Source organism: Passer domesticus, chromosome 14 (genome assembly GCF_036417665.1).
Source record: "Passer domesticus isolate bPasDom1 chromosome 14, bPasDom1.hap1, whole genome shotgun sequence".
NCBI classification, from domain to species: domain Eukaryota; kingdom Metazoa; phylum Chordata; class Aves; order Passeriformes; family Passeridae; genus Passer; species Passer domesticus.
Window position 1 is genome coordinate 3,843,081 of NC_087487.1, and position 15,491 is coordinate 3,858,571.

Sequence of the window (15,491 nt, forward strand, 5' to 3'; positions counted from 1 at the left end):
CGAGGAAGTGGGGGATTTTGGAGCTGATCCTGAGAGATCACAGAATAATCCAAGCTGGAAGGGACCCACAAGGACCACTGAGTCCAACTTCTGGCCCCGCACAGAACAGCCCAACAACCCCACATTGTGCCTGAGAGCGTTGTCCAAAAGCTCCTGCAGCTCTGGCAGCCTTGGGGCCGTGACCATTGTCTGCAGAGTGTGTTCGGTGCCCGACCATCCCCTGGGGAAGAACCTTTTCCTGCTATCCAGCGAAAACCTGACACAACTTCAACGCTGGGTTCTGTCAGTGGTCACCAGAGAGATCTTTGAGGTGTGAGAAATCCCCCGTGGTGGGGCGGTTGTTATAACGAAAAGTTCACTTCTTCCTCAAAAGCTGGACCCGATGGCAAGAGGAGGAGGAGGAGGAGGAGGAGGCCGGGCAGCCGGCCCGGGGAGGCCGGGCAGCGGCCCCGCGTCACGATTGACAGCGGCATGTGCGGAGGGTCTATAAACGGCGGCGCTGAGTGACGGGCAGGGCAGCCACGGCCGCGGGGCAGGGCAGCCGCACTCCGGCCATGAGCTCGACCCGCAGGGCCCTCGCGGGCCTCTACGGGCGGGGAACGAGCCACATCGACGGCGCGGAGGAGGCCGAGAGCGCGGCCTGGGCCTCGCGGCCGGACCGACGGAGTTACCTGCTGGGCATCCGGCCCCAGAACAGGTGAGCGCCGGCCCGGGGGAAGGCGCTGCCCTGGGCGCTGTCCCCGAGCTGCCGCTGCCGTGGGTGCGGGTGACAGCGGGCGCGGGGCTGCGGGGGACACGCCGGCCTCAGGCGGGGACGGAGCGGGCCGGGCCGGCCGTGGGGGCAGCGGGGAGGGCGGGCTGGCCCTCGCCCAAGCCGTGAGGCCGCGGAGGGAGCGCGGGGCCGGCCGGCTGGAAGTGGTGTGGCCAACGGGCCTGGCCGTCCCTGGGGGCCTGCTCCAGGGGAGAGAGCCAAGCCATGGCTCGGGCTCTCCAGAGGAGCTGGTGTGTGCCGTAGACCAGTCCCTGACCTCCCCAAAGAGAGCTGGCGGTGTGGGCCTGCTGCATTGTGTGTGGCTGAGCGGGTGTGTGAAGTGGTGGTGGAATCATAGAATAGAATCGTGGAATGTCCTATCCACAAGGCTCATCGAGACCAGCTCCTGGCCATGCACAGGACGCCCCATCAATGCCATGCTGAGCCTGAGCTGGTTGTCCAAACGCTGCTGGAGCTCTGGCAGCCTTGGGGCCATGACTGCTGCCCTGTGGAGCCTGTTCTGGTTACCCACCACCTTCTGAGTGAAGAACCCTTTCTGAATATCCAATAATCTATAATCTATTTCAACCCCCCTTGTACAGCTTCATGCTGGTCCCTCAGGTCCTGTCGCTGGTCACCAAAGACCAGAGATTGATCGGTGCTGCCTTTCCTCTTCCCCTCATGAGAAAGCTGCAGACCCCAGGGAAGTCTCAGTCCAAGCTGTCCTTATGAGATCCTGACAAACACCAGTGTCTCCAGTTAAACTCAGGGAACAGCCCTGACCTTCCTGCCTTCGTTGTAGTGAAGTGCCTCACCAGACAGAGCGAGGGGCCCGCTGGGCTCTGTGCGCGGGTGCCTTATCTTATTGTCAAAAAGGCATTTCTACACTGTAGATAGGGGCTGAGCAGCAATGAGATCAGCATTCCTGGGTCAGGAATGGCCTCCAGCACAGGGTCTGGGGTAGGAATAAGGCTTTGTTCGCAGGGGGAAGGTATGATAAACATGCTGTCAGCTGAGCCTGACTGAGGTTAGCAAACACAGAATTACAGGGTAATGTGCCAGCAGCGCCCAAGGTGTCAGTGATTGTGTGAGGCACTCAAAAAAAGCCTTGAAATTGCTTTGAATTCACTGGGAATGCTCTTCAGTCTATGAGCTCTCCAAATGAGTGTGCCTCTTCCCTGCTGATGGTTTATAAATAATCCATTTCCAGCGTGTCAAGCATTGATGCCTCAAGGAGTCAGACATTCATAAAAATAAATGCAGGACCAAAAGAGATAAAAATTGCTGCTTGGAAGTCAGGTGTTAAAACTGGGGTGACGCCAAAGTGAAGTTGCCTAAATTCAATTCTTCTCTGGTGGTATCATGTCGTGCTGGGGTGTGAGCTAATCACAGACTGGCTGCACACAGTGACATCTTCAGCACCACCAAATGTCCATACGGGGTCCACAGCCTGCAGCCTCAGATCATGCCATGGACTGGAAATCTCTTAACTGAGCCCAGTGGCTCCATTCTGCAGATTACAAGCAGAGAGAGGTTTTAATAAAGAAGTTGTTGAGGTGTTTGGATTGCCTACAGCTTAACTTTTATTTTCCTTTTCTGCTCTCAAAGTGCAGCTTTAATCAGTTTAACCGTAAAGGAGAGTTCATCCATCCAGCAAGAAGTACCTTCAGTATTCCCAGGTAGATTCCTGAAGTTTCCTCTGTTGGGGAGGCAAGGAGCATTGTAGCCCCCCTGCAGGCAGTGCTCCTGGTGTATTATGGCTGTACCACCACTTGAGGCTGTGGCTCAGGCATGGTAAATCTGGCCATGGCTACAGAGCTCTGAGCCCTGAACCTTTTGAGCTTTCCAGCCTAGTGCTGCCGTGGCTGCACCCCAATTTCCATCTGTGGGAGCCCAGTGCTGGCAGAGGGACTCTGCTCCTCCAGTTAAATCAGCAGCACATTCAATTTCCACAAATTCTCCAATCATTTCTCCAACCACTTATGTACATGATCGTCAAAGCCTGTGGCAAGGCAATTTAATTTTGTCTCTTAAATCCACTGTCTGCTCCTTCTGTTGTAAGAAGCAGTGACTAAATAATCACTAAATGGCAAAATTGACCTTTCCCTGGGTTCATGGCAACTTCTAGGTTCCCTAATGAGTTAGGGAGGAGGCATATAGAAGTCTGGTTCCCTGCAGAGCCCTGCAAGTGCTGAAGACTTGAGCTGGGATTTTTGGAAACTGTTGTCTAAAATGCAGGGCAAGGGCTTGAATGAAGTGTGGCTTTTTATGTCGTAATTAAAAAATGTATCATAACAATTCTGGGAAGCAAATTAGTGTAATGGTGCAGCAAGGAGACTTTCAGAAAGCAATTATGACTTTAATTAAATCCAGGAACATCTGGAGAGCTTACCTGGGAGAACTTGAAAAGCACGATGAGCAACATGCAGAACAGCAGATAACACTGAGCAGCTCTTTAACACAGAATGGATTTGGATTTGCTGGGTTTGAAGCTAACAAAGGCAATGGGACAAGTGATGCACACACAGGATTGCTGTGGGAGGCTGCTGTAGTGGTTAGGAAACAAAAATAGATATTCTGATCCAAAGAAAAAGGCATTTTTTTTCATCTTTCTCTGTTCCTGACTTTATATGTATATATAGAGTATGTTTAACTAAAATATTTGCTTGTTCTCTTCACTGATTCTTTTAGCAGCAGAAAGTGTAGTAACATGGTAGAGGTACACAAAGACATGGAGAGATCTTTAAGAAAAGAAAGTGAGGTTGGAAATCCCTGCTTCTGGGAATCCCAGCACAGGAATGGAGCTCTTGGAACGAGCCCAGAGGAGGCAGCAAGGTTGTCAGAGGGATGGAGCACCTCTGCTATGAGGAAAGGCTGGAATTGTACACCTGGAGAAGCTTTTGGGTAACCCAGTTGTGGCCTTCCAGTACCTGAAGGCAGACTAAAAGAAGGATGGAGAGAGACTCTTTACAAGGGCTGGGAGTGACAGGACAAGGGGGAATGGCTTCAAACTGACAGAGGGCAGGGCTAGTTGGGCTATTAGGATTCAATTCTTCCTGTGAGGGTATTGAGGCACAGGCTGCCCAGAGAGGCTGTGGCTGCCCCATCCCTGGTAGTGTTTCAGGCTGGGTTGGACAGGGCTTAGAGCAGCCTGGTCTAGGTCACCCGCCCATGCCAGGTGATGGAACAAGATGAGCTTTAAGATCCCATCCAACCCAGACCATTCTGTGATTCTGCGTTGAGGGCAGTTTGGATGTCTTACTTGGTCTCCCTAATCTTGTTGGAAGAAAGGGATATCATGTAAATTGGAGGATATGAATTAGGTAACCAGAACATGATTTTTCTGGGTTTTAGCTTGTAGAATTTTCCAGAGATGATGCTAAGAAAGCCAGAAGAATAGAGGTGTTGAAAATGGCCATAGATAGAACATCATCCTTTCATTAAACAGAATACTCAGGGTATTTACTCTTTGTGCCCTTGGGAACTAGTCTTTTGTAAGGATGTGAGCAAACAGCTCAGTGTCTTTCCTTTGCTGGTCTTTTAACATACCTGATATTGAACAGTGTCAGGAGCAGCTTATGGCCTCTGCTCTGGCTGCTGACAGGATTTTTTTTCTTGGGGTTGTTTTTTTTTTAAACAAACCTGTTATGTCTCAAAGCAATTATTTCAAGCAAGTAATTATTTCACAAATAAATAAATAAGGAGAAGCTGTCAGTCCTGTTCAGGGTCTACCTTAGCTGTGCTCATGGGCCACAACCCTCAAGACATCTTTTTAGATGTCCTTTTTGTAAGAGCAAGCAAGTCTGGAGAGTGTATTGTGCAGAGGGATGCAATTTTGTATAAAACCTTCATCTCAGCGCTAGGCAAACCTCTGCTGGAAGTGATCTGCACCTCTTACCTAATGCAGCTGTCTGCTCCTCAGTCTCATTAGAGCATTGCTTCCTTGCTTGAATATCTTTCTACTGTCATAGCTACATCATATACAGATATTTATAGAGTGTAGTGACATTGCCTCTGATCTTTTCTTGGATAACTCTGCTCAGGGTGGCACTTGAGCTCAGGAGAGGGCCTTGCCACCTGGCTCTTCTGGCTGGAAACCATTCCCAATCTTGTCCCTCTTGCTTTGCACATAATATCAAATGAAGGAGAAAGATCTGTTGCTATAATAAAGTGTGCTGGAAGCTGAGGAGCCCTTGGTTCCTGAAAAGCAGGTTTAGTTCAGTCGTGTTCCCTCTTTAGCAGCTGGGTACCTGTAATGTCCAGTGGGACTTTGCTTTTGGCGAGGAGTGCTGCAAGCCCCTGGTCAGATGCCAGCTGAGGCAGCTGAGAGCATTCAGTCAGTTTGATTTGTGGGATGGAAGTGTCTCAAACTCTGGAAGGAGGGACAGCCAGTTCCTACTGGAAAGGCAAAGTTTAGGGCGTCAATGACTCATCTGCACACCCTGTGACCTGTAGGACAGAGGTGGCTGTTTCCCATTGCTGTAACTCCCTGCACAGAGGTGTCTGCTTTGAGTGGGGCTGCTCAGCAGTTGTGCACTCCAAATAACAATCCTCAACAATTCCAAAGGGAGATTTTTCAGCTCCCTTCCTGTAGCCTGCTGTCCACGTGTCCATATCCCCTAGAAAGCCAAGTGGAGATGAGTGTGTAGGCTGATGAGCCGATGCCCTTCAGGGTCACTATAAAAACACAGAGTATATAATGTGTGAGAACTTCTCAGGAAACCTCCTGAAAGGGGATGTTTCCCAGGCCAGGGACACCACTGTGTGGAGGGCAGAGTGTGGTTATCTCCAAACAGGGCCCCTCTCATGCCACAGCAGAGGCAGCTCCCAGGAGATAGAATTAAAACCTACTCTACCCTTGCACTCTTTGGACAAGGGGAGGAAGATCTTGAGTGAGTGAGGTTGTTATCTCACACTGACTGTCTCACACTTGACAGCATTGCCTGGTCCAAGAAGAGGAAGATGGAAGGGCTGTTACAGGCAATTTAATTTCTTTTTTTTTTTCTCTGCATAGTAACCTGCCAGGAGGATGTCACCTTTCCTGGGCATCTCATTGTCCAATATTTATTTTGCGCTTTTTTTTGGCCATTTCTCATTCCTTGGTATGTTTCTAAGTTTAATTTGGGCCATGGAGGCAGCAACAATTCAGAGTTAAAATACACAAATCTGAGCCATCTTCAGAGCATTACAGAGGCTGATACAGGAATGTGTAACTTAATTTATTGTTTTCCACCTTCTCTGTTAATGAAATCTAGCCTGAATTGTTATACACAAGTCTGTGTTCATCTCAGCTAAAAGTAAATTACCTTCAGAAAAAAAAGCCACATTTCTGCATCTCTGACATCGATTCGGTCTGTGACCTTGACAGGCAAAGACTCAATACATCTGTTTTCCAGTCTGTGAAATAACAATGTGCCTTGTACAGCAACACAGCACTCAGAGCTGCTTTATCACGGGCCTGCTGATAGCTCCTGCCATGGTGTATGAACACCAGCACGCTCCTTCTGTGTGTGCAGGGAGTGCTTGATAAGGAGAGGGACACGTGGCAGGAAAGCAGCTGTGAGCACAGCCATGCCTACATGAAAGCCTCAGTATTTGCTTTTCAACGTTGAAAAGGGTTCTCTGCTGACAGCTGAGGTGGGATTCTGAGTGGCTTGTATTTGTCTCAAGTAGTGTTAACCTTGAAGTTCATAGCAAACCTTACTTTTGGAAGTCTGCATGTGCAAAACATGCCCAATAATGCCAGGGATCAGAGAGCCAGCGAGGGGGAATGTCTGTAGGAAATTGCCAGTCCCTCTATCCAGCTCCTGGGATGTACAGGCTGCCAGGCTCTTCATGAGCTTCCTTTGGTGCAATGCTGATTCCCTCAAAACATAACTTGGACCTGGCAGCTTTGCTGTCATGGACACATTTTGCTCTTTTTTTCCTTCACTGGACAGCTTGTGTGGGTCAGTTTTCACGCTGTGGAAGAGCACTGAAAAATATTGATCACTGCTGCAGCTCAAGCAGCTCGAGTCCAGGTGCTTGTCCATATGAGGATGGAGCCACTGTTAAGCCTATTTCAGGGTCCCCTGAGCTCTTGTTCACTTCCATGTGAGGAGTGCACTGGAAGGAGAAAGATTTCTTTATCTCAATGATAAGAAATACAGAAAGAGAATAATTTAATGGATAATTGCATGAGAGGGTTAAAAAAGGTGCCAGACTGAAAATCTATGTTTTTCAAGCAGTTAACTTTTTGGTGCCAGTGGATGCCAGCCCAGACCATCAACTTGAGTGGTTAAAAATGTGAGTGGTGTTGACAGTTCTGCCTCCTGCCCTTGCAAGACTGAAATTTGGCAAGTGTGTGAAAAATGACGAAGGCTGTCTTCACTTCCAAAGAAAATTAGGAGTAGTTGAAGGGCTAAAACCTATGAGGATGATAAATGGCCAAAGGAGCTTGAAAGCATGTGATAAAATTAAATTTAACAAAGAACTGAGACTGGTAGAGGGGATGTGGTGGAGAGGTATAGTGCTGTGGTCCAGCACTTGAGAACAGTTGTGTATTTTCAGAACTAGCTTATAAAAAGCTGAGCTTCTCTTCATTAATGAGAGGTGCCTGAGGAGGCTTCACTTCATCCCACCAGTGCTGGGCTGCCTGGAGCAGATGTTTTTGAAGTCCACTTCTCCAATAGAAGGAAGGGTTATACTTGAGGCCTTGATTCAGTGCTTTAGATGTGTTCCTCAGGATAACATCAGCATTTGCCTTTAGCCAGTAACTGTAACAGCCCCGAGCTTGCTCCAGGGAAGCACATCCACTGCTGATGCTGCAATTCATTAGCAGAGCCCTGTGCTGTGTGTGCTGCTAAGTCCTTGGGGAGCCCAGGGCGCAGACAGCCCAGTCCCAGAGAGGATCAGAGCAAGCATGCTGGAGTAGCTGCTGTCCTGCTCAGGAGCCCCACGTTTCCAGCAGGGTAGGTTGGGTTCTGATGTAGCTGTGCTGTCACAGCTCTACATGGATATGCTGAGACGTAATTGAAGTGAAGCGCCAGCTGCCTGCAGGCAGGGCTCTGCTGGCTGCAGGATCCACAATTTGATCATGCTCTCTGGGGCTTAAAGCTCTAGTCTGAAAAGCAAATTTAGCATATTGAGGTTAAACTTCAATTAATACATGATGGTCTTTTTCTTCTGGTAATATCGAGAGACCCTCAAGAGACCCTCAGTTCAGTGTTCAGCACTGTCTCAGGATGTGCAGTGAATAAAGCCCATGTTGTCTTAATACTGGGGATTAAAAAAAAAGCACTGTCAGTGCTTACTGTTTGATCACATCCATGAGCACAATGGGTTCATGGCACAAGCAGCCTTTGTTCTGACTCTTGCTATTTTCTTTACGTCCAAGCCAAGACACATCCCTGTTTGTCTTATGCAAGAAATCATGATTAAAACCACACTACTGCCTACACTAGCATTCTAGCTAGTAAGGAATTTGGGAAGTTCCTTTTAAGAAGGTCTTTAGTATTCCTGGTGGGTAAAAAGATGTTTTTCCCTTGCAGTGGTAAGCAAAATGTTTTGAGACAAGTTAAACCAGTGGGTTGTGTTTCCAGACAGACAGAGGTGCCTGGGGGCAGCCCAGAGCACAGGGATACTGCTGCCCCTGGGATCCCTTGGGGTGGTTGTGCTGCAAGGAGTCTGGGAGGAGGAACCTGGATCCCCAGGAGGTCAGGATGGGGTGAGAGCAGCACGAGGTACAATTTGAGCTCTAGAAGCTCTGAGGGTGTCTGTGAGGGTTGAGGACAAGGTGAGGTGCTGGTCAGTAAGGCAGGTAATGCAGAGCTGTGCCTGGCAGTGCCAGGAAGGGCACGGAGCTCACAGGGATGTTGCAGGAGGTGGAAGGAGGCAGCTCAAAGGACAAGCTCCTCTGTCTGGCTTCTCCCATGAGAAGCCATGAAGAAAAGAGAAACCAGCACAGCACATGAAGGATGGATCAGGTGGGTGAGTGATCTTCAGCCTGTTACTGTGAGCACTTGATTTCCCCAGCTGGATCACGCCCAACCTGCACATCCTTTGGCTGCATGACCAGCACTTGGCACTGGGAATGGACCAGGATTGTGTGGCTGGGGGTGGAGAGGGTGAAGCTGCTGCCAAAAGGCCAAGTGCCACCCATGTTTGTTGGGTTAAAGCTGCTCCTGAGCAACAGCCCAAAACTTCTGCTGTCTTTGCTCTCCTGAAGGAGAAGAGTCAGTGAGCCCTTCAGATTTTTCTTCTCAAAGGAAATATGCAATTATTTGTGCAAAGTGTCTGGACTTGAAGCTGAACTACTTTTTTTTCTCAGTGTTCACGTGGAGGTTCTGCCTCCACAGGTGTAATGTACAGTTGGCAGGGCCGGTTTTCAGGGTCTCTCTGCGGTCATTTTTAGGGCAAGACTTGGAGTCCTTTTGTTTTCCACAGGACTGGGACTCACACATTTGAGTAGGAGACCTGAAGAGGTGCACCTGCAGGTGGCCCTCCACGTGGTTCTTTCTGCTGTCTTCTGCAGCACCATCCTAGAACACTGAACTTTGGTGGTTCATGGAGGCTGGAAAGGTTTGATCTCTCTCCATGCAGGGGTGTGGCAGTCTGGCCTGGTACATCCCAGAGGGGATGTCCATGCTGCAGTCATTTTCAAGGCTGTATGGTGAGGTTGTTGCATAGGTGTAACGTGTACCTCAGTGCAATTAAATCACTGAGCTTACATGCTGCTTACTAGCTTGTCCCTGTTAGTTTTGGACTTTTGATTGCCATGTGGGTGAGTCAGGGCTTGAGGAACTGTTCCTGACTGCTGCAGATCAATGCACAGAGGTTGTTTCTTACAGCCTGCAAGGGGCTGCTGCCACAGTCCAGCAGTGTGGCCCTTTGGTAGGACATGGTTCCCTGAAGATGCTTCTTTGGGAGAGCTGGTGACCACTGGTAAGTAGCTCATCCAGATGTCTTGTGCAGGACCTGCGTGTTTGATTTTGTTCCCTGAATTGGTTAATGCTCCTACATCTTCCCACAAAGAAAGCAAAACCTGTAGATTCTTGTCAAGTCTGCTTCTGTTATTTTATTTTAATGTTTTGCCAGACCTCAGTGATTTGATTGGCAAGCTGGAAAGCAATGTGATCAGAGAGTTTTCAGCTTCTCCCAGGAGCTGTCCTTGGAAGCACAGAGGGCACCCAGCTCAGGCCAGCTGCTTGCCAGCAGAGAATTGGGCTGGACGTCTCCTGTGGTGGAGTTGCCTGCTTTGAGCACAATGCTGCAGATGGTGCATGGAAGGCTCAAGGTGCTGCTTCTTGGAAACCTACTTGTATAAATGTCCTGACACTGATTCTCTGCTGTTAACGACCATTTCATTTTTACAGCCTTTGATTTCAATTGACAATGTGGCTTGCTCGTCCTGGCAGGCAGCCTAAGGCAGCTGTACCTTCTTTTAATAGGAACTCTGACCTCTGCAAAATGACTCATCATTAATATGTCTCTGTAACGGTTTGTTTATTTCAGCTCCTTTCCGTGCTTCTCTCTCTAATGGTTTTTATGCTGTTTTTTGCTTAGCTTATCAAGCAGCAGATTCTCTCCCTCCAGTTTAGGAAGGTAAAACTACATTGCATTAAACTGCTCTGACCAAACACTTTTTTGAATCTGTCTGCACGTCATTAACCTGTAATGTACTACTTAATTAATCAGTCAAGAGCCCTGAAGTGATCTAACAGTCTCATTCTGCATGATTTGATTTCTAATACTTGCTTGAACTGCAGAAAGAAAAGTGAATGTTCATCATAATTCCTGTATTAAGGTGCAAGAAATATTCCTTTTTTCTTAGCCGAAGGATGGGTGTTCAGCTACTTTTTTATATTAAAGTGAGACTTCCATACAGAGACATTAAAAACTGGATGTGACTGCCCTGAGACATCCAGAGAAAAAAATTTCTTCCCCCTGCCATTGTTGTGAGGATCCTCATTCACTTGGACTTTGCCCCAAAAGGCACTTGTACAGCTGTACTTTGCCTTTGGCAAAAGAACACATTTGGAAATCCGTTGGCATTTCTGGTTTGCTGGAGTGGCAGGTAGAAGAATAACCATGGAGGGAAAGGTCTCTCCAGAACAGCTCTATAGCTCTGGGATTTCTAACCAAAAAGTCAGAAAAAGAAAATCATAACAAGAGGAATACACTTCTCAAATCTCCTTTTCCAGCAGGCTTTTGTATGGAAATCCCTCTTTAATTGAAAAGGCTACTGAATTGCAAGGGGTCTCTTCTAGGATCCAGGGCTTTTTCTGCCCCAAAGCTGCAGCTCCAGGAAGGCCCAAAGAAAAAGTGGCTAGTGCTTTGTGTCCAGTTCCTCGAATACTCTGAATTACTGGTTTAGAAAGCAATTTGAATTGGACAAGCCTCCTTGCAGCTGCAGTGAGTCAGCTGAGAGCCCCACAGTGCCAGAGCCTTGAAATCCTGCTGTGGCCAACACAATGGTTTCTTTGAAAGGCTCAATAGACCTTCCAGGCTTCCTGCCAAGTGCCATTGGGCAAGTCCCTGATTCATCTGCCAGCCTGTGGAGCCCCCAGCTTCCACCACAGCTGCTTTCAAAGCCATTCAGTAGCCTTTGCTGTATGTATTTCACCTGGTTGTGGGATTTGCACTGAGTGGACCAGACTTATTCCTGGTGCTGCCTGCTGGTGCTGGTGGCATGGTGCTGGGATTAAACTGGGTCCCAAGAGCCACTGTGTGTGTGTGCATCACTTGATTATAAGATGCTGATCCAGTTGCCCTCCTGCTGGGGTATGAAATGTTGGTTGATGCTTGGGAAATTCTTTTATGTGGCTCTGAAAGGCATTTACTGGTATGGAGAGGGGGATCTGTATTGAAGGGAGCATCAAAACCCTACCAGTAACTGCCTTGTACTGGATTGTTTGCCTTGCTCTGTGGAAATGGGCACTTTTTTTTCCTGGGATTGGAATTTGGGAAGATTGCTCTGGTTTGAAACAGCTTTTGACTCCCACAGCCCATTCCTGGCCCCACAGTTGAGGGAAGAGTTGCTTACCAGGGCCAGTGTCCTAGTAACCATTGATTTCCACAGAAAAGAGTCTGAGCTGTGGAATCTGTTATTTTTATCCCATCCTACACGTGTTTGGATACAGACCATGCTTATAACCTTCAGTCAGTAGATTAATCAGGTTTGCAACAAGCTTCCCCTGTCCTGACCCTTATCCAGCACAAGGTGCCTGGGAGCTGGGTGAGGTCCCAGTAGGTTTTTACTCAGGGATTCATCTCCCTGCATCTCTTACAAACCCATTCTTGCAGGAAGGCAGAGGGAAAATAATGACATTGCAGCCCCAGGTAAGTTTCCAGGGTGGATAAAACAGGCAGTTGCTGTGGCTGTAGCTCTCCTGACACCTTCAGCCATGTGTGCTTAGTCCCTGTCAGTGCACCTGCCCCTGCTGGGTCATGCTAAACGTGGGGTTTTTTGGTTTGTCCTGACCCAGTTTGCTTCCTTAGCAGGTAGAGCATTAGTGGCAGCAGCACCAGCATGCTGCCTGCAAACTGGAGCTGCTTGTGGGGCTGGGGTCCTCCTCAGGGAACCCTCACCACACACTCTGAGCCCTTCTGCTCATGGTGGAGCTGCATCAGGAGTGGTTTGGGCATTTGTTCCACCCCTTGCATGTTTCTGGAAGCTGATCACTTGTTTAAGGAATGTCTTTCACGGCTGAAAATTATATAAATAGAGCTGCCAGCTCTTGCAGTATTAGCTGTTTCTCCCAGTGTCTTTGCACTTGAGACCTTGGGGGCCCCTCTCATATTGTAAATGTGTAGTGTTTTAATTGCAGAGGGAAAAATTAAATAAGAAGCTCTTCCCTTCCAAGTGCTTCAGCATTATCTGAATGAAAACCCAATTTGGAATTAAATAATTTCCCTTTATTTAAGAAAGCCCAGATTTTCTGTGATCTCTGTCAGTGATGCTGCAGCAGGGCTGGCAGTGCTGGATGAATATGGTGATTTATTGCTCTCATTGAGCAGTGCTGAAACACCTGGAGAATCCATGGTCTGCTCCTGAGCATTACAGATTGCACTGTTAGCATAGTTCTGGCTATTTGGGTGTCCCAGCATGAACTTTGAGGTCAGAGCCTGAACTCCTGGAGTAGGGAGTGTGAGTACCTACCTGCAGCTGTAAGGGGTTAAACAGGGAGTTCCTTCCCAGCTAATTCCTGGGTTCAGAAAGCTGCTGGCCAGACTCAGATCTTCCTCAGTGAGCTGTCCCACAGCTGGCAGCTTTTCTTCATTCTAAGAGGGCTGCTGTGTTCAGGAGACATGTTCCATTCACACTTGGCCTTAAATGGCACAAATTCTTCACAAATAAAAGAAAATCCCAGTGAACAGAACAACTCTTGAAACATTTATGGTTCAGAACTGGGAATTGACTTTGTAAGGTGGAGCTCTAAGCTTGCTGGCTGGCCAAAGAGATGTTTTGGTATAATCAAGAGCTAAAATGGGTCGTCATTCATCCAGTGGGTCAACATTCATTGCTGAGATAGCCATAAGAGCTAAGAGTAGGGAATGGCTCCCAAATGTCACTTCAAAATGACAGTCATCTTAGGAGGGAGAAATCAGTCCAGTCCCCTGGCACTGGACTGGACTTGTGAGCAAGTGTAGGGATGATGGGAGGGAAGAGGGCATGGACAATGAGAACACAGGCTGCTGAGGTGAGACACAAGGTGGACCCTTTGATTTTTCTGGTGCTTTTATCTCTAAGAAATGCTTCTTGAATCTTCCAGGAGCACCTTCTGCGCAATCATTTCTCAGCTGACGGAGGAAACACAGCCACTATTTGAAACCACTATCAAATCCCGTGCTGTGTCCGAGGACTCTGATGCTAAATTCACGTGCATAGTGACAGGTAACAGTGTCTTCAGTGAATAACCTGGTCCTGCCTCACCTGCTGGACTTGTGCCAGTTAAACTCTGCAGCAAGTGATAACAAGGATAACAAGCCCACTGTTGTCAGAATGCCAAGCAGAAGTTCAGCAATTGCATGGTGATTTTAGCTTCAATTTAAGGGAGGTGGGAAACACCTGACTGTGTAAAGAGGCAAAGGCATAAGCTAACATGTCAAACAAGGCAAACGAAAGACCAGAAAATGGGATATGCTGGTTACTGCTTGGACCAGCTACATTTTATTGTCCTAATCTCTGCTTCTCTAATCCTGGCCTCCATAACTCAGGAATGTGCAGTTTTGAAGACTCTCCTGCTGGAAGCAATACTGCTGGCTGTAGATGGTTAGAGCACAGTTACATTTGTACCAGTGATGAACTTCTGTGTCTGTCATCATCTGAAATAAAAGCTGGTCACTGCCCAATGAGGTAAAATGTCCCCTTGGGCAGGAAGGGGTTAAGTAAAGAAGATGAGGAGGAGGGAGAGGCAAAAACAGAGGGCTGGTGCTAAGGCCTTGTGACATGGGAGCACATTGGCAGGTAGCTCCTTTGCTGATGAGATTTTGTTCTTTAAATGTGGAGACTGTACTTTTTAACAACTCCATGATCCTTCCTAACCTCACTAGTATTAATTACTCCAAGAGGTTACTCAGTGAGAGACACTTACAAAGAAGTTTGTAAGTTCTGGAAGGAGAAGAGTGTATCCAGTGAGCCCCTTAGGCACAAGGACCAAAGCTTTCCTAAGGAAATCTGGTTTGCTGTTAGAAACAGGCTGGAAATAAGGAAGCACAGTCTCAGTCTTTCCAAGAACTGGCAGCTATGAATTCTTGGCTTTTCTCTTATGGATTCTCTTGTTCTGAAGGCTGACCTTCTGAACTTACAGGGGCACAACTGATGTATTGATTTTATTGAGGCTTAGCTTCAGCAGACCCCTTCTTGCTGCTTCTAGAGTCAAAGGGAGCTGCTTGGAGATGCCTCCAAACCACTTTATTTGGGGGGTCATTAGCAGGGATCTTCCCAATTCCAGCTGTATGAAAGCAAAAGCTTGACATACTGTGCAGTACCATGGAACATGCCATTCTGCAAGTGTCAGAGGTGAGAAAATGTTTAGGTGTGTTGGGAAATCAAGAGTAAAAGTCCTGGCTTCTCTCACTGGCTTAAATCTCCACCAGCTGCACCTTTGAGGTTGATGGTTCCTTCTAACAAATTCCATCTCTTCCTGTGTGTTGCACCAAGCAGAAAACTTGACCTGGTACTGGCCTCATTTCCTGCTCAAATGTAGGAAATTGTCAGTGAGTCTCTTTCAGCATATGTCATGATATTTTTGTGCTTGGTAAACTAAGTTGGGGGATGTCTCTATGCACCTGGAAATTTTCGTGGAAGTGTGTTTAAAATCATCCTTGGACCACCTTTGCCAGGTGGGCATCTCCTGTATGTGGTCCTTTGGACTGCTTTAGGAGCTCAGGATCTCTTTGGGGGAGAGGGGCAGGAGGTGGAAAGCAAGCTCTGGCTGCAGAGTCTGGTTGGCAGTTCAGGTATCTTGCCCTGCCGTGATGTTTGTGTTCAACTGGGAGGCGTTGCTGGGAGCAAGGAAATGGCAGTGACATCCCTGGCCAGTGACCAGAGTGGAACCAGTTCAGTCCCAGCTCTGTGGCTGGACTCCAGGGACACTGATGGAGGCAAAGGGCAGACAGTCACCTGCTCCTGTTTTGACGGTCAAGCCACAAATATGGATGTGTGACCTACAATAGCATCTTACTTTTTTTTTTTGTTTGTTTGTTTTTTGCTGCTTCTTGACCAATAATGAGAATTACAGACTAGTCCCACATCTGG

The 15,491-nt window shown here is 47.9% G+C and overlaps 1 protein-coding gene across 4 annotated transcripts in view; it reads left to right on the plus strand.

Annotated features, from left to right (window-relative positions):
- The first annotated feature begins 494 nt into the window (after positions 1-494).
- Positions 495-15,491, plus strand: part of ALPK3 (alpha kinase 3) — a 32,716-nt gene continuing 17,719 nt past the window's right edge. Inside the window, exons 1-2 of one of the 4 annotated variants that reach the window (XM_064388662.1) lie at positions 495-697; positions 13,504-13,625. In XM_064388662.1, the coding sequence (XP_064244732.1) occupies positions 555-697; positions 13,504-13,625 (265 nt within the window). In that variant the 5' untranslated portion in view covers positions 495-554. Of the gene's footprint in view, positions 698-9,842; positions 10,026-11,464; positions 12,071-13,503; positions 13,626-13,949; positions 14,088-15,491 lie in introns of those variants that run through there. The other 3 variants (XM_064388663.1, XM_064388664.1, XM_064388665.1) reach the window with 3 other exon arrangements.